This window comes from Peromyscus leucopus, chromosome X (genome assembly GCF_004664715.2).
Source record: "Peromyscus leucopus breed LL Stock chromosome X, UCI_PerLeu_2.1, whole genome shotgun sequence".
In the NCBI taxonomy this organism is placed as follows: domain Eukaryota; kingdom Metazoa; phylum Chordata; class Mammalia; order Rodentia; family Cricetidae; genus Peromyscus; species Peromyscus leucopus.
Window position 1 is genome coordinate 26,987,352 of NC_051083.1, and position 25,400 is coordinate 27,012,751.

The 25,400-nt window shown below is 39.7% G+C and overlaps 1 protein-coding gene across 9 annotated transcripts in view; it reads left to right on the forward strand.

Moving 5' to 3' along the window:
- Positions 1–25,400, forward strand: part of Frmpd4 (FERM and PDZ domain containing 4) — a 937,357-nt gene that overhangs the window by 886,369 nt on the left and 25,588 nt on the right. For all 9 annotated transcript variants that reach the window (XM_037199121.1, XM_037199124.1, XM_037199122.1 and 6 more), the window contains 5 exons: positions 7,524–7,628; positions 11,086–11,193; positions 15,320–15,451; positions 17,635–17,754; positions 25,079–25,215. In XM_037199121.1, coding sequence (XP_037055016.1) covers positions 7,524–7,628; positions 11,086–11,193; positions 15,320–15,451; positions 17,635–17,754; positions 25,079–25,215 — 602 coding nt within the window. The remainder of the gene's footprint in view (positions 1–7,523; positions 7,629–11,085; positions 11,194–15,319; positions 15,452–17,634; positions 17,755–25,078; positions 25,216–25,400) is intronic.

Here is a 25,400-nt window from a genome sequence, read left to right on the forward strand (position 1 = left end):
AGGCCAGGTGGTGGTAGCACACACCTTTAATCCCAGCACTTGGGAGGCAGAGCCAGGCGGATCTCTGTGAGATCAAGGCCAGCCTGGGCTACAGATTGAGATCCAGGACAGGCACCAAAGCTACACAGAGAAACCCTGTCTTAAAAAAACATATATATAAAACACAGAGAAACCCTGTCTTAAAAGAACAAATTATATATATAAAATCAGAACCTTTATCACTCGACGATGATTTTTTGCATTGTGTATTGTTGTTTTAGTCTATGCAGAAAAGGAAGAAGAAAAGTAAAAAGAGGCATTTGGCATTCAAGCTCAAAGGGAACCTAATAGGTGAGGGTTAGGATTTAAGGGTTAGCTCTTCTGTCCAGTTGAGTCTTCATGACCTGTTAGTATAGAAAATTTCCTTGCTGTCAGCGAAATAAGGTACTTTGATTTGATAATCTGGATTGTTTTCCAGAGTCCAGTGGCTGGGCTTCCACATTGAAACACAATGTGAGCCATGTCATTCAGGAGGGAATGCTGCACACACTTATTGCCAATAGCCACTCTTCTACTCCATTCTTCCCCTAGCCAATCGTTGCAGGTGAATTCTCATCTTGAACTAGCCTTCCTTCCTGAGATGCCGACCAGGCTTTTCAGCCCTCCTATTGCATCTGGCCAGCCAAATCCTCCCATTGTTCAAAGTTCAGTCCTGATTTTAAATTCTAAATGCTGCCAGAGGCTTTCAACATCCTGATGCTGATGACATTTGGGCTGGAGAGTTTCCTGTTTGAGGGTGGCCCTGCATATTAGAGGATGCTTGCAAACACCCCTGACATCTGTCCAGCAGATCCGAATTGCACCCTTTCTCCCAAGTTGTGCCAATCAAAAATATCTGCAGACATTGCTAAGTGTCCCTTCAAAATAAAATTGTTCCCAGTAGAGAGCCACTGTAGTGCCTTAATGCCCTTCCTTACTGCTCCAACATGATTTCCCTCCTCTGAACCAGGCATGGGCATACCCTGAAGTTACTAAAAGAGGTACATTAAATAGACAGAGAAGAGCAGATGGCAGAAGAAACTGTGATGCTCTTGACTTGTATCTTTAGATTTGGATTTTCCTTGTAGATTGCTTCTTTAAAAAAATTCAATCTGGGTATAGCCTGTAATCTCAGCACTTTGGGAGGCTGGGGTAACAGGGCTGGTGCAAATTTGAGGCCAGCCTGGGCTACATCAGTGAGCTGCCAGCCAGTGTGGCCTACAGTGTGAGACCCTGCCTCAAAACAAAATAAACAAACAAGCAAAAAGAAGGGTTTAATTTGTTACAAACAAGATAGAGTTTTTTTAAAAAATACAAATAACCCAGCCAAACAAGAGAAGATCTATAGATTCTGCTTCTGTCTGAGAAAAATCTATAAATTTCATGTTTCTTAGAGCACTTACATTTCTTCTGGAACTGGCTAGCAAGAAATTCTTAAGCAGCTTGCCTTGCTGCTTTATGAAGAGCTCCATTAGAGTGTGTCCCATACACCTGAGGGACGCTAGGCCTTCTTCCTGCAAACCCTGCCCCCACAGTTTCCTGGGCTAGCACATGGTTTCACAGCATAAGCCATATCCCCTGCTAAGCATGGCAGTCAAACTTCCAGGATGGTATACCAGGGAGTCTATACCTGGGGGCCCTTTCCGGCTGATCTCCTGAAGCAGACTGAATGTGCTGACTTATCACTCCTGGAGGGAAGATGTTTGTGTTCTTCATGATGATCGTCAGTCAAATACATCCACAAGAGAGGACACAAGAAATTAACAGGAAAAGACGTTTGTTACAGTTACAGGTCCTAAAGAGACCAAATCACTGTGTATCAAGAGGAGGGTCACATGAAAGGAGAGCACTGAGGAAATGGGTGAAGAACAGAGAGACGAGAGAGGACCTGTGGACAAGTACATTTATTGAGGGTGAACACAAAGAAAAGTTAAGGAGAGATAGGAGTGATGGAATGTGCCTGTGATCCTAGCACCCAGGATGCCAACACAGAAAAATCACAAGTTCAAGGCCAGTCTAGACAATACTTAGCAAGATCCTGTCAAGGAGTTAGGAGTAGGGAGGAGAGGAGGAAGAAGAGAAAAACAGAAAATTTGTAAGATAATTACATTAGTATTTTTAAACATCAATAGGTCAAGGTCAGGGATGGATATGAAGGTAAATTTGTGGTAGGACCACCTCATTGCACTGGTGTACCTGGTTGCCTAGACTGGGTGCTTGGAGCCTGTTTGTTGGGATGCTGACATGTCAGGAAAACAAAGGCTTTAAAATTTATGAGTAGCCATTCAGTTAGTGATCACAAGAGCTGGCAGATAAATACAACACCTGCCTCTGTCCTTTGAACCATGTAACTCTGGGGCATGTGGTCAGCCTTGCTTCCCAGCAATTCTCAGTAGGAATAAGTTCCAGTTGCCTAGCATGGTGCCTTGCTTAACAATGAAAACTTTATTGGCTTCTTCCCTTTTCCTTTCTCCTTTTCCTACCCACCTGCCTGTACCTCTTGGAAGCACCTCTCAGACTAGCTACCAGCTTATGAAGCCTTGTCTTGGTATCGGCTTTATGAGGATTGTAAACAAGTTACTTAGTAGCTATAGGCTACTCCAAGGCTACATGGGCTGCAAGTTCAAAGCCATATTATGCAGTTTCAGATATCAGTCTTATGTTTTTTAAACTTTTTTATTCTTTTTTATGTATATGTGTATGAGCCTGTTTGTGTATATGCAGGTGCTCAAGGATGCCAAAAGAGGGCATCAGATCCCCTGAAACTGAGCAAACAAGTGGCTGTAAGTTGCCAGGTGTGGGTACTGTGAACTGAACTAGGATCCTCTGCAAAAGAAGCAACTAACCACTAACCCATCTTAACCACTAAGCCATCTCTCCAGCCCTTTATTTGTGTATATTTCTTTTTCAAGTTCTGTTCTGGTCATTTCTAAAAGAATCAGAAGAATATTCACTATACTATAGTCATATTAGCAATAGCAAATTTGGAAAATAATGCAGGAATTGATTAGGGCCACGATAGTTAAAATCAGCTAACAGCAGGAGAATCTCACTATTCTAAATGTTAATTGCTTGTCATTTTCTGCCACCTGATATAAAATGCTTATGATCAACACCTATAGCTGCTGAAAGCTAATTCACCAGGATTCTGAGCTGTGTGCAGTGTATATGCTTTGACTAACAAAGAGAATTATCAGCTAGAACTGTGTTCATATTTGGTTTGCACTATTCCATCTACCTGAAAATCTAGCCACCAGAGTAAGCAAGCCACCATGTTGCCAGTTATAATGATTCAATAGCCTTCTTGGAGACTTTTTGTGTTTTTATCACCAAAAAAAATTGTTTAAAGGTTTTGAAGCGTTTTGATTTTTTTGTTTTGTTTTATGCTCATGGAAGTTTTGCCTGTGAGTATGTCTGTCTACCACATGCATGCATGCAGTGCTCATTGAGGCCAGAAGAGGGCATCAGATCCCCTGGAACTGGAGTTAGAGGTGGTTGTTAGCTGCCATGTGAGTGCTGGAATTTGAACCCATTTTCTCTGGAAGAACAGTTACTGATCTTAACTGATGAGCCATCTCTACAGCTCTGAAAAAGTCATTTTAAGTTCATACTAATGTATAAAACATTTGCCAATCCAGAGCAAAAGAAATGTAATTATGATGGATTTTTAGGCTTTTATTCCAAGTCTGTTGACTTCAAATTTCTATTTTGATCATCTTAGATTATATGAGATTCCTATGTTAGTCAGTAGTACATGATTTAATATAGTAAAGAGATTACCCAGGGTATACATGCTAAAGTTACAAAGAAAAGTGAAGCATCCCTAGCATGACACATCCTGCTCTCTACAGTCCCTAAATTTATGAACTGTTAGTCAGCTTCTATAGATCTGTACCTTAGTTATGTTACTATTGCTGCCATAAAAACATAATGAAAAGAAGCTTGGGGAGGGAAGTATTTGTTTCATCTTACACTTCCACATCACAGTCCATCACTGAGGGAAGTCAGGGCATAAACTCAAACAGGACAGGAACCTGGAGGCAGGAACTAAAGCAGAAGCCATAGAAGAATGCTGCTTACTGCCTTTCTCCTCATGGCTTATTCAGCCTACTTGTTCCATACAACCCAGAACCACCAGGGATGGCACCACCTCCAGTGAGCTGGGCCCTCCCATGTCAATCATCAATGAGGAAAATGGACCACAGGCTGATGTGGTAGAGATATTTTCTCAATTTAGGGTCCTCATCCCAGACAATTCTAGCTTGTGTCAAGTTGACAGAAAACTGACCAGGTCAAAGTATCTGTGAGACAACTTAAAGGATGAAAGGTTTAGTTTGTCTCACAGTTTCGGAGGTTTCTGTCTGCAGGTCCCAGTCCTTTGATTCTGGGCCCATCATATGACAAAGTATCACAACAGTGGTAGTATGTGACAGAGGAAGAAACTTCACCTCATGGCAAACAGGAAGCAGACAGAGGAGGGCCCAGAAACCAGGTCAAACCGTGGAAGGCACACCCCCAGTATATTAGGTACTTTTCCTGTTGCTGAGCCAAAGCAACTTAAGGAAAGGAGGGTTTTTACCATCTCACAGTTTGCAGATACAGACCATCATGTTGTCATGAGCTTGAGACAACTGGTCTCATTGTATCCACAGACTGGAAGTAGAGAGATAAATGCCGGTGCTCAGCTCACTTTCATTTCTGACTCTTTTTATTCAGTCTAAGACAACAACTCATGGCATTATATTGCCCACAGTGCAGGTGGATCTCCATACCTCAGTGAACCTAATCTAGGTAATTGTTTGCACACAGGCTCAGGTTTGTCTCCTAGGTGACTTCAGAGTCTGTCAAATTAGCAAGAAATATTAAGCATCATACCTCTACCTATCTCTTAAGTTTCAATCACCTCCTAAAATAGCACCACTAGTTAGGGCCAAATGTTCAAGGCATGAGCCTATGGGGAAATTTTTATATTCAAGCCATAACATAGACAAATCATGCTATGTTTTCAATGAAGCTGAGTAACATCACTCTATTTCTAAAATCATATCAAATGATACACATCTCAAAAGTCAGTTCTAATACATATACCTTTTTATTGAGGCAAGGAATTATGTAGAATATTCTAGAAAAATACAGTAAATTATTAAATTGGAAAAACAGGATGCACAGAGAAGTCAAAGTTGAGTATAAGGTGCCGTGAATGAGTTTAACATTTTATTGTCAAACAATGCTAGAAAAGTCGTGCATTATTTGTAACATCTCAACCTATGAGTCATGTCTGTTCTGGTATTTTTATTGCAGCCACTTCACTTGTTCTCAACTCATTGTGCCAATGTAAATACTGCCATTCAGAATCACTAAGGGGGGATAATGTTTTTCCTTCAGCTAAAAAATGGCATATCAAAAGCAAATGAACTCACCCCTGTATGATTTGCTCGTTAATCATCACTAAACTTGGCCTATAATTACACAGACACTGATGAGAACACACCATTGTCACATCGCTCCAGCACTGCATTATGACTTCCAAAACTCACACAGAGCTTGCTCAACACTGGCATCTTTTGATGGCCACTCATCCAGAGTGCTTTTCCATTTTTTTTTAAGGACAGCCATTCTCTTTAAAATGGCTTCTGTAAGTGGGTGAATTGAAACTTCAGAACAAAAATCATCCATCTGTCAAGACTTCTAAGATGATACTCACAGTTCACTTAGGCTAAGAAAGGTGTGCAAGGGAACGGAAACATCATTCCAATGGAGTTGGAAACATCACCTAGCATAGTTCTGCAAACCTGTAATTCTGGTGCCAGGAAAGGTTATCTAAAAGGATTATAAGCCCTGGGAATTAAGCCGGCGGAGGTGGCGCACGCCTTTAATCCCACCACTCAGAAGGCAGAGGCAGGCAGATCTCTGTGAGTTTGCAGCCAGTCTGATCTGCAAGCCAGAGTGAGATCCAGGACAGGTATCAAAAACTGCACAGAGAAACCCTGTCTCAAAAAACCAAAAACTCTGTCTCAAAAATTAAAAAAAAAAAAATAGTATTCTCCCGATATTAAGACAAAAAATATCTGCCCCCAAACATATATGTCATTGCATATTCTCAACAATGATTTTATATTATAATAAAATACACATATGTAACATAAAGTGTGCCTTTTTAACTGTACAATTCAGCAGTATTACATACATCCATGATTTATTAAGCATCACTGTTATCTCATTGTAAAATCTTCTCATCACTCACAAAGGAAATTCCATACATATTAAACATTTATTCCTCCTTTTTCTTCTACCCCTGTTCCAAATTTGTCTTTTTTCTCTTCCGGCTGTTTCACATAAATATAATTATGCCATATTTGGTCTTTTCTGTCTGATTTCATTCATACCATGTTTCCAAGATTTTATCATCAATCAATATTCTATTGTATGAACATACCATATTTTATATATCCATTCCATCATATTTTTATTTAATTGGTTTCCAGAATATGTGTATTTTGCAAGGTTGTGAGTCCTTTAAATTTTTTGTTATTTAACTTTAAAAAGAGGTATGCATTATGATTATAAGTTTGGGGGCCATGAAACTAATATTATATACATCAGGTTAAGCCTTTATGTAGATTCAAGGGTCAGTTACTAGAGTGTATTGTACAAAAGCCTCAATGCCTGCAGAATAAGGAACTTGCAAATCAGTCTGTACACTAGGCAATTGCCAATATTTGACCATTTTAGTTTATGAACCAGCAATCATCTGATTCTGTTAAATCCAATGGAGAATAAAGGTTGTTTTTGTTTTATAACTAGTGATGGGAGTTCAATTGTCTTTAAGCTTTGATAAAATTACATAAGGATGATTTTCAGATGGATTGACTTGACCAAGGCCATGCAGCAAGGAATCCCCTTTGTCTTAGCACCCTTCTAAGCAGATGCTCCCATTGCTCTTATGGTTTCTGAGGAAAAGTTGTGCCGTTCAGCACTTAATTCCAAGAAAAACAGGGAAGGATCATAGAATATCATGCACCTGTAAGATAAGGTAAACCATGAAGTCTGGAGTTCGACTCTTAATTGTAAGTCAGAGTTTCCTCCTACTCTGCCCATTAAGATCCAAGATCATAGATTACCAGCATGAGGCTGAAAGCCAGGTTGTAGAGACATAAAGCATAGAGGCTTAAGGCAAAATCACTTCCCACTTCTGAATTGTTTTCAGAGCTCTGCATTCAAAGCAAGGTTTAAAAGATCCTTGGGATTGTGAATAGTAAGAGCATGGGACATACTGTGCTTCTTGTCTGGTCACTAAATCAAGGTTATTAATTTACAGTCATGACAGAGTTTCAATCACATCCATAATTTGCATTTTGTCCTTGAATTGGGCATGCACCGAATATTTTACATTTTAGCGACAATGATGCATACCTTTGAGGATAAAGATGAAAAAAAAAATTGTCACAAGGTTTGTGTTAGAATGCCAGTAATTGAATAAAAAAAAATCTTTCCATTTCCTCTAGTCTCCCAAATCAGCATTTATTAGTGCTGCAAAAAAGGCAAGATTGAAGTCCAACCCGGTCAAAGTGCGCTTTTCTGAAGAGGTCATCATCAACGGCCAAGTGTCGGTAAGTTTACCATTATCTCTGTTGCTATGCAGAGAATCACTGAGGCAGAGGCTTTGTGCTTGAGTAATGTTACTAGAATGTTCATTCTGGACCTGGGTCTTATCTTGTCATGGGGTTGTCAAATCTTGACTACAAAGGACTTGACTCACCACCACCTCATTGTCGTCAATTCTAACACAACCAGAATAGGAGCTAGCCCAGTGATTCCTATGATACTTGGTGTATTAGAACCCTCACTGCTTTGATCTGGTAGCGTTAATGTTGCCTCATTTATATTAGTAAAGTAAGCTTCCTTTGAAATTTCCACTTTATTGTGCCAATTAAGCATGCTTCCACAGAATAGCCTTTTGTATATTTTGTGAAAAGAATTATGTTTCTCTTGAGTTTGTGTGTGTGTGTGTGTGTGTGTGTGTGTGTGTGAATGTCAAAGCCACTGAAAGAACAGATTTTATATATAAAGCTAGAACTGAAGAATGATCCACCAGGTCTATACAAATAGATCTTCATGGAAAGCATGGCTTCATGATCTTCCACATGGATAATGCAGACATCAAGAGGATAGTTCATTTTCTACACTTTCCAAAGATAGGAGAATGCTTTCTGTTTCATTTTCATTTTTATTTTATGTTTTGGGAAGCTTTTACAAGGGTACTAATGGTTTGGGGGTCTTGGGAATTTCAGATTTTTATTGTTGATGGTTGTTGGCTATTATTGGTGATGTTTAAATGAATTCTTAGGAATAGACCTTCATTTGTGATCTGTTTGCTGTGGATTACACTCTTCCCTGAAGTTATCCCTGGGTCTCTATTGGAAGCATAGCCTGAGCAAGACACTTATGAATCTTCTTATCACCAGCCCAACCTAGAACTTTCCAACTTGGAGATCAGGGAATTGAAATATGTGATAATTCTCTTTCAGCTGTGATAAAATACCAAGCCTAAACCACTTCATGAAAGAAGGATTCTCATGATTGCAAAGGGTCCAGTCTGTATTCCTTGGCTTTTGATTCTTGCGTTATGGTGAGGCAGAACATCATAGCAGCAGGAGCTTGTAGCAGAGGCTACTCAACTCACAACATCCAGAAAGTAAAGAGAAATTGAGATAGTTATGGATAATGAGAGGAAAGAAATATAGAGAAAATTTGAAGGAGAGAAGGAGAATCTGTGTCCATAAAAGGTCTGAGACTTGCCTCGCTAGTATCCCGTCTGGACTCCTAACCTATTTGATGACAGCCGCTATATTCAGGTCTTCTCCTCTCTGTCAATCATCTTTAAAAATGTCCTCATAGATACGCCCAGAGGTGTGCTTTACTAATCTCCTAGGTGGCTCTCAATCAAAACTAGTTGATGATAAAGATTAAGTATCATGGTTGGTCAACCTGACAAACTGTTGGGGCATTTTGAGAAAAGGTCTGAAGCTGTCACTGTTATCCTGTGAACATTTTGTACTGCCCTGTAAATTTGATGCACTCTGCTCCCTGCAATGGATCTGCATCAATCTAGGCACACGGTTACCACATGTCACCAACTCAGTGGAGGAGCAAAAGATTCTAGGCATAGAAAAAAATAAGTATATCATATTAAAATTTCATAAGAAAATTACCTTTCCACCCCAGGGCTTCTCAGCATGTGACTGAGCATCTAAAGAGAGAATAGTGTTCTAGAAGCTTCTGCAACAGTGTCATTTCAACCCTGTTTATAACCGGGCTTATGTGAGGCAGCTGGAATGTGAGGACATTGAGGAAGAGCCAGTGTTCTCTGCAGTCTCTGTTACCTTGCCATGATCCTAGAAAGGCAGGATCTTCAGTTGCACATGTAACCTTCAGCTCATGGAATTTCATCCTTTCTAATATACTCTTCTCAGTCACAAGGTACTTTGTCTTCTGAATTTAAAGTCAGACTTACTCGGTGAATCAAGCAGCAAGAAGGTCACAGAGGAAGGCCACAGCAGTAGAAATGAGGAGAAGAAATCAGAGAAAGAAATGGGCAGTGAAAGCCAAGGGACCAGTTAATGAGTTGAGTTTGCTCAGACTTTAAACCACTTAAAAACATCTGTGCATCTGGTCTTCAGTTCCCTCATCTACAAGCCAAAGGACATATGGCTTTGCTATTTCTATGTCTCCTCAAACCCCCGTGACTCTGTGTCAACAAATATATGTGTATACCAGTTCCCTCCAAGGACTCATGGATCTTACAGGAATGCATCTACTTTTCTCCTTCATCTCTCTCATCAACTCTCATGACTTCCAATTAAAGGAAGCATCCTAAGGAATGCATTTCTCAGGTTCACTCTTGGTCATATTTCAAATTGGCATCATGTTTGAGTTATTTCTAGATTATATTATGAGCTGTTCATTATCGCTTTGACTTAGCACTTCACTTCTTTTTTTGTGACACTGGGAATGGAATGCAGAGCCCTCCCACATACCAGGTTTGCTCGTTAGTTTTTGTCAAGTTGGTACAAACTAGAGACACCTGGAAAGAGGAAAACTTAGTTAAGAAACTGTATTCATCAGGTTGGCCTGTGGGCATGTTTCTAGAGTTTTCTGGGATTGCTAATTGATGTAGGAGGGCCCAGAGCACTGTGACCAGTGCCATCTCTGGGCAGGTAGTCCTGAATTGTATAAGAAAGGCAATTTAATGTGAGCCTGGAAGAGAACTAGTAAGCAGTATTCCTCCATGGTCTCTGCTTCAGTCCCTGACTGTAGGTCCTGCCTTGAATTCCTGCTCTAGCTTCCTCCAATTATGGGCTGTAACCTGTAAACTAAAAAAACCCTTTCCTCTCCAAATTGCCTTTAGTCATGGCATTTGATCACAGTGACAAAAAGATAACTAGGACATTACACAAGTGCTATACCACTGAGCTGAAAGTCTTGACCCTGTCTTTTTCTCTTTTAGCACACTAGCTTGCCTCTAATGTTTTCCTTTTGAGATGAGAAACATTCCTATATAGGTTACAAAGAGTTTCAAAAAATAGCTTTACCCTTGAGTTCCTTCATGCTTGTGACTCATTTGCATGACCACCACCAGGGACCAGCAGTCTCCTGTCACATAGCATCATTGATGGTCTTCATTTCGTTCATTTAATCCTTATCCACAAAAGTCAGGGCTTGTGTTTCCAGACACAGATTCTTGACTACAAAGGAATTATGTCTGTAATAATGTTTTCCTTTGGGGAATCTTGCTTTGTAAAAAATGCATCTGATTTTTCTGATAGGCAAAAATGTCTTTTGTTGGAGTTTCATGGGTTATTTGTAGCTGGAAAGCAATATTGCTATGAATGCCTTAGTTCAGATCCCACCAAAGGGATACCTATTTGGTCTGTGAGCATTTGGTTATTTATTCATTATTCTATTGTAATAAGAATAAACAATAGACATGTGTGACTACTGCCAAGAGTAAAACTCTAATTTGACTGACCACCACAGCCATCATTTCTCTTTTCTGTTGTTAAACAGGAAACTGTTAAAGACAACTCACTTCTTTTTATGCCAAATGTTTTGAAAGTCTATTTGGAAAATGGACAGACCAAATCCTTTCGCTTTGACTGCAGCACCTCCATCAAGGTAAGCTGACATTTGAACCTCTGGGCCTGTACTCAGTATGTAAAACCAAACCAAGACAGAATGCATAAACAGAAAAGGTTCTGGAGTTTTTTGTCTGTGTCTGTATTGGTGATACAAACACTATAACATGCTTTCTATAAAGAAACACTAGGACTAGTGATTTTCATGCAACCATAGATTAATTAAAATAGCATGACAGTCATCAAGAAGGTTTGGCACCCTGCCCAAAGCCAACAGGATTTCCTAGCAATGTCAACCACCAAGAAGATTAGGGTATTAACTATTAATTAAATATCTGTCATTTTTGGTGTCCAACAAAAACAAGGGGTAGAATAATATAAAATTAACATTTACTTTTGATTGCTTTAACCAATTGCTGGAAAACGCCACATAACAAGTTGAAACTGAGGCTTACTTCTCAGGAGGGGGTTAAATGATGAGCCATCATACAGTCCCATGATTTCTGAGCCATAGGTGAGTTTTACATAATAGGTTTCATAGCAAAGGGTATAGGTTCCCCCCCATGCTTCTTTCCTGGAAAAGAAAAGAGCATATTCTCCTCTTCTTTTATTGTACAAAAGTATGTTCAGAAATTGATTGCTCCCTAATGTCTCATCAGCCTAAAATAGGCTTTCTTCAAATGGCACAGTCAGAAAGATTTTATGGAGGTAAAAATGTACCTAGTGATGATCTGTACCATAATCTAGCAAGAGACTGTGTTTAAAATGTCTATCAATAGTCAACCATTAATTCTCTGTGTTTGAAAGAACTCAGAGTAGATCTCACCTGTGCAAACGGTTCTACACAGCTCACTTGCTGTGCATTCTTATTGTCATAATATCAGCAAGCAGCTGGGTTTAAATTGCCTTAAATACATGGTGATTCAGTAGGCAGTAGAAGGAACAATATTAGTAGATGGATATAGGAGCACCAAGTCATCCTTAATTGCCCCAGATGAAATACTAGTTCCCTTCATATAAGACCGCTACTTTGAAATGGTGATGGCTGATAAAATCTTTTTCCTTTTTTCCTATTCAATACCAATGTATGACGAGAGGATAGTTGATCTAATAATCAATCTAGTAAAAGGAGAGTCAGCAAATTCTTTCTGGAAAGAAGAAGAGAGTAACCATTTTGGACTTTGGTGCCATCTGTTGTCTGTAGGAACTACTGGATTATTTTGTTGCACCAGGAAAACAACCACAGAGAGGTGGCATTGGGAGGTCCTCAGGACCACCTTTTAGGTGAATAGTCTTCTTGAGATCAAAATTTTTTCCTCTCACATTCTAGTTCATTATAGCAGAGGGTGAGAAGAGAAGCTCGATTCAACAAGGGAAGTCAGCCCATAGGACAGCTTCCAGAGTCCCCTCCCTATGGACACCTACAGGCAGCATTATAGTCTACCAGAAATGATGTAACAATATACACAGAGTGTTACTAAGAAAACTCCCCTTTGTCTTGATGTCCATAGATTTTATTGGAGACTGGTCACAGACACAACTGGCCAACTGCATGGCTGGACTTAGTGCCTTGCCCCTCTACAGGTCAAATTGATGTTGCACGGCCCAAGATTATTTGTGGACTCCTAATAGCAAAGACTGTCTGCTATGGACCAGAGCTTTAGCAACAGCATAATGACTCTTGCCAGGCAGACCACTGAAGAGCTAAGATGTCCATTCCCAAGAGTGACATATCAGAGTCACATCTCTCTTTAGGCAATGCTAATTCTTTCCTGCATACTTTGTGTGAGCAAATGAGGATGACCAGTTGGACCTATGGGCTATTGTTTGCAGACCCTAGAACCCATGCACAAAAGTACACTACTATGAATCTCTCAGCTCTTACAGACTTATTCTGTGTTCTCAACTGCTCAGCTCCTTGCTACACCTTGTTACACCTTCTATCTCACTTGAAGACATATGCTAAGACTTGAATCCATTTCTTACCAGAAACCAGTCTAACTGAAAAAAAAAGTTCTATTGTTCATTCCTTCTGGCTTCTTTATTGTAGCAAGTCACACTAGACTGAGTTTGGTTTCCTGGTGGATTACAGGTGACAATGAGGAAACTAGGAGCTGTGCAAAGAGTTCCCATCAAATTCAAGATACCTTATCTTGTACCTAACAGCCTTATTAGCACAACAGACCTTGGCTGGCGAGCATAAAATAGAAATCGTGCAGTGATGAAAGGAAGGTGACAGCCGCTGGATGCAATTTGCCAAAACCCTTGTTACAGAGTTAGAATAGGGAGCAACTATTGAGGTCATTTTCCACCACCACCACCCCACTGGTTTACGAAAATGTCACATAGAGTTCATGTAGCCACACAAAGCCTGGGTTATGTTTCTCGTTCCTCAATTTCATGCAAATATTTATATATATATATATATATATATATATATATATATATATATATATATATATATAAAGCAGGAAATATTTTAGACCACATTCAACACAATGAAGGAATTTTGGTTGAACAGTTATTCTTTGGAGAGGCGTGGAGTTGGCTTTTGTGGATTTTGTCTTAATAAAGCCTGAAGGAATGGCAAAAGGGCAGAAAGCAGACTCAAATAGCAAAAGAGTCCATCAAAACCAACTTCATATATGGGAAGGTCTCTCTACCTTAACAACCTAACTACTGTGGCCTTGGAATAGACGATTCTTTGCCGTGGCTGTCCTGTGCATTGTTAGGATACTGACCAGCATCCCCACTCTCCACCCACCCAGTGACATCCCCAACCCTACTATGACAACCAAAGAATGTCTCCCAAAATGTCCAAATGTGGCCATAGGAAATCATGTCCTCCCATTGAGAAGCCCTGTTCTACAGGACTTGGGGTACTTCACTAAAAATTACCTTGAAGATGGATCCTTTACTAGTTTCAAATCTATGAACAAATGAAAGGCTGAGGAGACTAGCTGTGCCTTGTAGAATATCCTTTATTTGTGTACTCAACACTTTCTGACTATAAATGTTTAATCCTATCAAAGATTACAGACATAGCTTGCTCATTTTATCTTCCCCAGGGATGTAAAATAAACATATACTGTTGTGGTGGTGCTCTCTGTGTAAATGACATTATAATAAATGCTTTGTAAGTACAAACTCATTTGATTCCAATATCAATTCCAAGACAGGCATTATTATCACTTCCAATACACAGGTAGGGAAACTGAGATACTTAGAGGTTGAATAACTACCCAGCACTGTGAAGTTTAGAAGCATGAGGACTGGAATTAGAAACCAGACTGTCTCAGGAGATTCACCACTACCATGGTGCTCTTTCAGAACAGGCTAGGGCCTGTATACTATTGGGGGGCAGGACTAAAATGATGAATATTTCAGGCCTCACAAGCTCAACTCTGTTCATGCAGTGTATGGGCAATAAGGCAACCATGGACAACAAATGGTTTGACTCTATCCCAATAAAACTTTATTTACAAATATGGGTGGTGGTCTAGATTTAGCATGCAGGCCATGCTTTACCAGTCCCCGGGGTGGAACACTTTCAGAGCTGTTTCAACTGTTTTTTCACTTAGAAGAGAGGAGATTGAAACTAGCCCTCCCTCCATTAAAAACCTTTCTAATTTAGAACCTCGCACAGGGGCTACAGAGATGGCTCGGTAGTTAAGAGCAATGGCTGCTCTTCTGGAGGACTTGGCTTTGATTCCTCGTACCCACGTGGTGGCTCACAACTGCCTAGAACTTCATTTCCAGGCATGTGATGCCCTCTTCTACTCTTCTAGCCTCTCTGGGCACCAAGCATGCAAGGACTACACAGCACATATGCAGGAAAAACACCCATGCACACTGTTTTTTTTTTTTTAAGAACCTTCTATGATCACCAAGCTCCTCTTCCAGCTATTTACCTTATCTCTCAGATTTGAACTCCACAGAAAATTTCGGTGGTGGTGGAAGCCAGAAAGGGACAAGAAGAAAGCCTCAATTCTGTGCTTTTTCACTCTTAACACCATTAGATTTCAGTACCAATTGACAGTATTCCATTACAGAATGTAAAGCCTAAATAGATATAACAGTTTCTGGTCATGGTAGTCTGTTAAAAAAAATAAATAAAAGGGACAGTGTTGATTTTGATCTCTTCATGTCACTGTTTGCTCTGTAAGGATGTCATCTTAACCCTGCAAGAGAAGCTGTCTATCAAAGGCATTGAGCACTTCTCTCTCATGCTGGAGCAGAGGACCGAAGGGGCCGGGACCAAGCTACTGTTGCTTCATGAACAGGAGACACTCACTCAGGTCTGTGAAGTAAGCCCAAAATGATGCTGCTGGTGAGAGCAGAGCCTGTACTATCTCCAAATGCCCTCCCTCCAGTCCTCTCCCTATAGCTTCTCTACCCCCCAGGTCCTCCCTGAAGGAAGCACTACCTTCATAATGCACTTGACACCTCAAAGCGATAGCCTCCTTTTTGCCAGTCTGCTGCAGACCTTCCAGATCTGTCGTTCAAAGGCCAGGCAGATACTGGAATGTAGCTCTGCAGAGTGACACTTTCTGTTACTGCAATGGCTTCTTTGCTTCTTTTGATCTCTCGTCTCTTCAAAATCATTAAACACAAAATTGTTCCTGAGGGTATGTAAATGAACCAAAGTCATCCAGAACTGAAGACAATATAGATGACTTTGACTATTTTTGGAAGCCTACAGCCACTGCCCCAGTCCTACCCACTAGGAATTTGTGATCTACCGATGTGTCCCAATTCTTGGTTCCAAAGATGCTACCCCCATCTGTTCTCTGGGTTGACAAGGCGATTGCTTACTGCTGCATCCAACATACCACTATCACTTGTCTCAACTTTAAACAAGCTGAGCATCTTGTTTGAGTGTCTAAGTATCCACAAAGTCTTCTTGCATAGGAAAGTTCAGTGAAGAGATAACTCTAAAAAGAGGGTATGGTGGGGGGACATCATCAGCTGAAGCAGCAAGATAGCACCAAGGGCATGGAAGGACAGGAAGCACTGTCATGCTAAAGTGCTTCTAACTTGATGTGTAATTAAAAGCTAGTATCTGGGGGCGGGGTGGAAGCTCAACAGTTAAGAACATGTACTGCTCTTCTAGAGACCTGAGTCCAATTCCCAGAACCCACATCAGGTCGCTCACAACTGCCTAGAACTTCAACTCCAGGAGATCTGACACCTCTGGCCTCTTCAGGGACCTTCACTCACATGTACACATGTAATTAAAACTGAAAATAATTCTTTAAACAAAAATCACAACCTAACATTGCACACATCAGTTACCTCAAATAGCCCTATTCTTTTAACAGAGAATCCAACAGGATGTAATGGATTAGGAAAGTTACAATGCATATTGATTGCCATTTCTGCATCTAAACTTGACCTATGATTTCCATCAGATTTAAATCTACATAGTCATATTTAAAGTGACTTGCAAAATAACCCATGACAAAGCACTCTTAGAAATAGATGGCTTCTTTTATGTAATGTCATAAGGGAAGCATCACTTATGTTCACAGCTCCTCAAGTGAAAATTCATTGTGTATCCATGTTCCCCTGGAAACAGAACCTTAGCCAAACACTTCAATGTGTGGAAGTTCCCTGAGAGATCATGATCAAAACTGGGAGGAGGTGGAAAATGGGAATGTGGCAAATTGGGAACCAATAGAAATGTCTCATTAAGCCCTTTCTACCATGGGACCTAGAGCCCCATCCTACTAGAAAGCTCCAAGTGGCAGCATAGAACACTTGTCAATGGTTCCTCATCTGGAGTGTGCTGAGCAATCAGTTGGCCTGTCACTGATAGTGGCCTATGCCTGATGCCTCCTTAAATTCCTTGATCCATCCAATGGTCACAGGTACATGTCATAAATAACCTTTAGCCTGTGTCAGTAAGTGGTAGAGTAATGTGGGCAGCCCACCAGTTCCTGAATCTAATGGGAGTCCCACAACTTTCCCTTTCCCTTTCCCTTTCCCTTTCCCTTTCCAGTTCTGCTCAAACATCTGCCTACTGCATGGACCTTGTGGGGAAGCATTAATGGTAATTTAGGTGAACAAAGATTCAAAACTTTTTGTGATGCTTCATATCCAAAACCTAATAAAATGGGTTAAATATCCTGAAAAGAGGCAGCTCTATACTTTTGAACCATCCAGGATAGTGAAACCATTAGTCTCGGAGCAGGATAAGAACTGGTTTGATATTACTGTGTGTCCAAACTCCTGTCCTCTTCTCTCCTTTCCTGTGCTGCCTTCTCTTTTTTTTCCCAGCCTCTCCTTTGAACATTCCCATAACAAGTCTGTTATGGACAAACCCTGACCCCCAAGTCTGCACCTGGGGACCCTAGCCTCACACAAAGGCCAATTTGAAGATTGTGTTAATGTAGAAAGGAAGGGGATTTTGATTCTGTGGCTCTCAGCCCTTTCTCAGTCAGCACCAAGAAGTTCTTAAATGATGTGTTTGGTTATCTAGGTGACACAGAGGCCCAGCTCCCATAAGATGAGGTGTCTTTTCCGGATCAGTTTTGTCCCAAAGGATCCCATTGACCTGTTAAGGAGAGATCCAGTTGCTTTTGAGTATCTCTATGTTCAGGTAGGTAAAAATTTAGATTGTTCTATATAAATGTTGAGGTGAACATAAAGTGACCTCTTCATTGTTGTTCTTCCTATCACCCACCCAAAAGCTCAGTGAAACATAAAATAAGTGTGTGATGCTCTTTACATTTCTATATTTGGTTTTGATATAACTTTATACTCCCATAAAGGTGTCAAGAATAGTAATCTACACCCTCCATCTAGATTCATTGTTAGTATTATCTCAAGTGTAATTTATATTTAATGCAGGTACATATTCCTTTTCTCTTTCATCACAGAAATTCACACACAAAAACGTATTTTTTCTACAGCACATGAAAGCTAATTACCAGAATTATGTATTATTTTTTATATTAAATATGCCATGTATTTTCCAATATAAATTTTATATTACATATTTTCTTACATAAATTCTGTTCAATAAACAAAATCAAGAAATAGGATATCGATGCATGTCCCTTGTCTCATCTTTGTTCTACATCCAAATGATGCCTGTTGTCCCCCAAATGTCCTTTATGCCATCTTTTTTTCTAGAATAGAATTTACTGTGGAATCTAATTTTGCATGTAGTTTGGTTGTCATGTTTCTTTAGTGTCCTTAAATCAGGTCCATCCCTTATCCTCCCTTGACTTTTTAACAGTGAGTTTGGAGAAGTACTAATCAGACATTTTATAGAAACCTTGCCATTTGTGTTTCTCTAGTATTTTCTCATGATTACATTGAAGTTAGGAATTTGCAAAGAATGACATAAGTGGCTGTGTCCTTCTCAGGGTAGCACTCGAGCAGCCACCTGGCGCCAGTTTATCCCCTTCACTGGGAGGCTAATTTTGACTCTTATGTGGATAGTATCCTTGTAAAAATTAATAACTTTTCTTTTATAATGAATAAGAAATTTGCGGCAAGTCACTTTGTGACTTTTATCATCTCATATTTCATCAAATTATCACCCACTAATTTTTATTAATAGTATTAATTGGTGATTCTTACTTTAATCTATTGTTATCATGATGAGTTAAAATGGTATGCCTAATCTCATTATGTCTTCTTTGTTGATCAGTTGGTATACTATAAAAGTTTTTCCTTCTCTGTATGTTTATTCATTCATTTTCATGCTTAAATTTCCCTGAGACATCGTGATAATGATTAATATTGGAATTAATAATTTTCAAAATTTTAAGATTCTAAGAGAGATATATCTTCTCTAGATGGTCCAGCTTATTATTATTCACACACACACACACACAAATAAATAAATAAATAAAAAGTAAAACTTCCAGGATTGAGTATCTGAAACAATTAATCTAAGAGGAAATGTATTGATATAGATATATATGAATAAGTTTATGTGATTCAATATTTATATGTACCTATACTTTTATGAATCCTTCCTATTGTTCTCACTTAAATTTTCCAATGCAATTGAATCAAACATTAATAATCTATTTATTGGGTCTGAACAAATGGCTCAGCAATTAATAATATTGAATACTCTTCCAAAGGATCTGAATTTGATTCCCAGCATCCATATGGCAGCTAACAACCACCTATAACTCCAGTTCCAAGGGATCTAATGACCTCTACTGGCCTCTATGTACACTGAATTCATGTGGTACATAGACATATATTTAGACAAAATGCCCATGCACATAAAAAGAAAAAGAAAATCTCAAAAAGGATCTATTTGTTTAATGTGTAGTATACAGTAATAGAATCACTCCAAGTGTCTGTAATCATGTCTTTTATCTTCGTATACACAAAAGAAGGAGAAATATCTGAGCTTAAAAAATTAGGTATCAGGTGAAAGAAAGATACAAACATGATAGACGTGACAAATTAGGTATGTTGGTATCAAGTAACAATAAACTCAAGATATCAGAAATGAAATCAGAGAGGAAAAGAAGCAGAATATGCAAGTACATTCTAGTATGTAGGGATCCTCAGAAAAGATCCCAGTAATTTCCTCCACCTCTGTGCCCTTTGAACAAGATTTTTTTAGCTCAAGAAGTTTATTAATGTTCATGAAGATAAGTCTAATCCTTTCAATATATACACCCTATTTATAAAAAATAATTTAAAATGTATATTACATTTCCAACCTAAACAGTGAGACTATTGTCTTCTGAGTTTTCTCAATGTTAAATATAGGTCATATGCACCCCTGATTTGGCAACAGTGTCTTCTGTTCCTCCAGTAGGCCAGGAAACCCAGCCAACTATGACTGCATGAAACAAAGAGTTTGATTCTAAGCTTATTGGTTACTGCATCTTCCCCATACTCCTGCTGAGCATCACTCAGAGGCTAAGTCACCTCCAATAAGACCATGTACTACAATTATTAGCTAGTTAGTTGCAAATGAATAGATCCAGGTACCTGTTAGTATAAAACTGTAGACAGTGAAATACAGGTACAGGTTGTTCTCTATAATTACATTCTCATTTTGGTAACAGGATGGTGCTTTCAAACCATTCGGCTTCTGTTTAAACACTGCAAGAAGTCCATTGCCTTTGTAAAGAGGAAAACACATGGCTGTGCTTGTCTTGGGGAAGGGAGACAACAAGTACCTCTAAAGCTCATTATGTTTTGTTTAAGGCATACCTGCTCAAATCAAATGCATGGAGAGTTTTCTCATTTGAAAGACATCTTTTATACTAGAGGACTGGCCTCAAAATAAGACAGCCTGTCTGGAGAGCTTGCCTGGAGACAGGAAGAAAAAAGACTGATGATGTTTCCATTTTCCTGCCTTGGCTTTCATGTGGGTGGTAGATTATCTACCTCTTAAAGGAATAGGCATCAGGGGAGATGGATAGCCATATACTATGGGCAGTGGAGACTAAAATCAAGCGACTATCATCTTATATTTCCCCCTCAGAGAATAGGAAATGAACTGGTTTTTTGCCTCAGACTCTGCTTGGAAATGACTGTATCACAGAATGTGTAGTGCGTTTAAAATAACACATCTGTCTACTAGAAGTCATTGGGTCTCCCGTGTGTCTGTGTTGATTTTTAAGCTACTACAAAAATGCAATGAAATTGCCTGGAGAACAGAAGAGGAAACAGAAGCCACACATAGCACTTTACAAACCAAAATCAATTTAACTGAGGAGGCTCCTAATGAGAGCAGTCACCATTGGCCAGATGAAGCATGAAGATGCAAACAGATTTCAGTAGTGATAATACATATTCATCTCTGCGTCATTAATAGTCCATGAGGTCTTTTACAGATTTTAGCATATATATTAACAGTAAACTCTAATAATCTAGACTGTTTTAATTTGTAATATTATGCTTGCTGATATTTGCCCTGTCCACTCTATTCAGAAAAAAGTTATTTATACTAATTAATAAACAGGATGTAATCCATGAGCCACCAAAATCTTTGTAAACAAGTTAATAGTATTGCTTTCCTTTTAAACATATATTAATTACAAATGAACTTTTTATAGGCCTACAATGGGGACTGTTATGACCTCTACTTAGCAAAATGTTTGCTACTATTCACTTGTGAGACTGTATTTTAAGTAATAGATTTAAGAGTAATAAAGGGATGATTAATTTCTCTATCTCTCTCTGATACACACACACACACACACACACACACACACATTGCACACTAACTCTCCAGGGTCATTCTTAACTAATTATATAATAATTAAGTGACTAATTGCCTTGTCAAAAGATTTACCCAGAAGTCTGGTTAAATGCAAGTGTCTCAGTTACTCTTCTATTGCTGTGATGAAACACCATAACCAAGGCAACTTTTTTCAAAGCATTTAATGGGGCTTGCTTATATTTTCAGAGAATTCATGCTATCATGGTGGGGAGCATGGTGGCAGACAGGTAGACATTTTGTTGGAGCAGTGGCTGAAATTTTATATCCTGATCCACAATCACAAAGTAGAGAGAGATAACTGAGAATGTTATCAAAGCCCACCCCCAATGATACACACCTACCCTAACACAGCTGCATCTCCTAATCCTCCCTAAATAGTTCTACTGACTGGAGATCAAACATTCGAATATATGAGCCGATAGGGGCCATTCTTATTCAAACCTCCACAGCAAGGTACAACAGGAATGCAAAAAAAAAAAAAAAAAAAAAAAAAAAAAAAAAAAAAAATGGTTCGGGCCAGAGTTCTTAGAAAAAGTAACAATAATGGCTTGTGTTTATATAACACATTCCATTTATGAATTAACCACCTTAGAGCTATCACAGGAACATTGCAATTTACTTAGCTCTCAAGTTAGCTGTTTTTCAGGTTCACCCATTTTTAGATAAGAAAACTAACATGTCATGGCTAAAGCAAATGTAGTAATAGTTGACAGAGCCTACCATCAAACCTGGACTTTTATATCTAAGTTCTGCACACACACACACACACACACACACACACACACACCAATTCTGTTTTGGATCTAGGGCTAGGGCAAAAGCTCAGTCCATAAAGAACACAAAGACATGAGTTTGGTCACCAGAGCCCACATTAAGCAAAAAGTAAGACATGGCTGCACACACTTGCAATCTCAGCATCAGGGAAGTAAAGACAGGCAGATCCTGGATGATTGCCAGCCAGCTAGCCTAGCCTAGGAATTTACCTAGCCTTGGTAAATCCTGTCTAAATATAAAATACAATAATAAAAAGGTGGATGGCTCTTGAGGTAGAGCATCCAAAATTGTCCTTTGACCTAATACATATGGGCACACATATGCCTGTGCACTCGTACATACATGTGCATCTAAGCATGTGAGCATACACAAACACACACCACATTCTGGGCTTCCAGTTCTCTTACAGGACTGTATAAAACAACCTTATCTAGGCTGTTAACACATTGGAGCCAAGATTGACTGCTTCAAGCACTTAGGCACGATTGTGAAAACCAAAATAAACAAAACAAAGTGGCAGCTTGAAATTGTTTTTGAGGGTATGTCCCAACCATGCTAGGTCTTGTTTCTTGACAGACACACTTCAAATACGAGCTGCTGTGTGTTCCAGGAAGCTTTAAGATTTTTCAGGGAAACAAAAGTGAAAGACCTTATTAGGGATGGATTGGGAGGACAATTGGACTCACTTAGCAATGAAACAGTGGACTGAGAAATATGCATCCATTGCATGTAGAGACAAAGCATAAGATATGCTAAGTATGTAGTGTTTAAATATTACATACATGGTCTTAACTTCATAAATTCAGTAAAAATAATTGCAGCATGTGTTTCCTTTTGATGTCTACTTAAGACAAGGCAAAAAATGCAATAAGGATGCAGGAAAGGGGGTATGTTTTTCTCTAACTAGAACCCAGTTTTCAAAATAAAACTCAGTTAGCACACATATAAAATCTGCTTACATAGTCTGCATGTTCTGTCCACTTCCCCCCTTTGCTCCTAACAAGAGAAAGGAATACACTACTCAAGTCTAGTCTCTCTTGTCACATGGGACCTTAGCATTTTATAAACACGTGCTCAGCCAGTTTCATTGACTGAGATGCAGTCTGGTGATTTTGCTCAGGCTAGCCTTGAATTTGTAGTTCACTGTGATGATCTGAATGAAAATGGCTCACATAGGCTCATGTATTTAAATGCTTGGTTCCCTGTGGTGGTATTGTGTTCCCCAAAATATTGTACACCCTAATAAACTTGTCTGGGGTCAGAGACAGAACAGCCACTAGATACAAAGGCTAGAAAATGGTGGCACTCATGCCTTTAATCCTAGCACTCCAGAGGCAGAAATCCCTCTGGATCTCTGTGAGTTGAAAGCCACATTGGAAACAGCCAGGCATGGTGACACACGCCTTTAGTCCCAGAAAGAGAGCCTTTAATCCCAGGGAGTGATGGCAGAAAAGCAGAAAGATGTATAAGGAGTGAAAACCAGGTACTAGGCTGGTTAACCATTCAGGCTTTCGAGAAGCAGTTCAACTGAGATCCATTTGGATGAGGACTCAGAGGCTTCCAATCTGAGAAAATAGGATCAGCTGAGGAATTGGCAAGGTGAGGTGGCTGTGGCTTGTTCTGTTTCTCTGATCTTCCAGCATTCACCCCAACAACTGGTTCCAGGTTTGTTTTTATTAATAAGCCCCTTTAAGATTCCTGCAACAGTCCCCAGCTGGTGGACCTGTTTGGGAGGACTAGGAGGTGTGGCCGTGTTGGAGGAGGTGTGACATTGGAGGTGGGCTTTCAGGTTTCAAAAGCCCTCCTTTTGAATAAGTGTGCTCAGCTACTGCTCCAGCACCATGCCTGCCTGCCTGCTGACATGTTCCAGGCGATGATGGTCATGCACTCACCCTCTGAACTGTAAGCCCCCAATAAACTCTCCCTTCTATAAGTTGCCTTGTTCATGATACTTAGAACAGCAATAGAAAAGCTACTGAAACATCCACCCATCCCAGCTTCACCAGTAGCTGAAACTATAGGGTGTAGCACCATACATGGCCTACATTTTGACCCTAGCCACAAACTCTGTGAACTAAACAAACTGATTCCAAGAGATGTGGAATAACTCCCACCTAATCACACATTTGAAATGGGAGGGCTGTAGACATTGAAATGAATGGAAGGTTTTAATAACTACCCTTGCAGCATACACCAATGCCCTGTGATAAAGCACACCTCTTATAATCCTCAAGCAGCTCTAGTGAAGTAGTTCCTATGAGCCCCACTCACAGATGAATAAACCAAGGGCAAGAGTTCAAATAAATGGTAAGGTTTCAAATGTGATAGCTTTTGTTGGCAAAGCCAGGACTTTGATACTGGCAAACCCCCAGTAGCACACAAAGTAAGAATAAGAATAACATAAATAAATGTTTTAAAGTGTGCTTACAGCTTCCAAGTACAGCTCAACTATTTTAGTCCTCACAACACCCTGCTGTTAGAGAACACTATCACTCCATTTTAGAGAAAGGAAAAGTGAGTCACCATCAAGGTAGGAACTTGCCCAAGGCCACACCTTATGTGAAATGGATGAAGTTTGGAAGCCAGGATTCCAAGTCCAGCAGCAAAAACTGCATTCCTCCACCATGCTTCTGTCTTCAGCTGCAGCACCTGTGTTTGGCAATTCCATCCCTAAATTCCTAATTATTTTTTACAAAAAGCTAAATATTTAAATAACAGCTTGTCGATGGCTGTTAAATGTTTTGTGTGGTCTGTGTTTGTGCAATTAAATACTGACTCGGCTCCAAGCAGCTCGGTGGAGATGTTTCCACATTTAGCCTCAGTGCCTTAGAAGTGAAGGTTGAAACACTGGGGGAATGCATGTCACCTGCTCTTCTAAAGGGGAGCACGAGGCAGCCCATGCTCTGATGAACTGCGCCCTCTGCTGGTCTCTTCACAGAGTTGTAACGACGTTGTTCAGGAGCGATTTGGACCAGAGCTGAAATACGACATTGCCTTGCGGCTGGCCGCGTTACAAATGTACATCGCCACTGTCACCACCAAACAGACGCAGAAAATCTCCCTCAAATACATTGAGTAAGTGTTCACACTTAATGCAGTGAGATGCGGTGGGTTTTTCTTTACTTTTTTCTATCTATTTGCGGAGTTCATCTTGCTTGTCGTCGACTATTTGTAAACTAGTGGCAAAAATACAAATATTTTGTCTTTTATACTAGAAAAGATCCATTTTTCACTTTATCCACCTTTAGAAAATTGCAGGC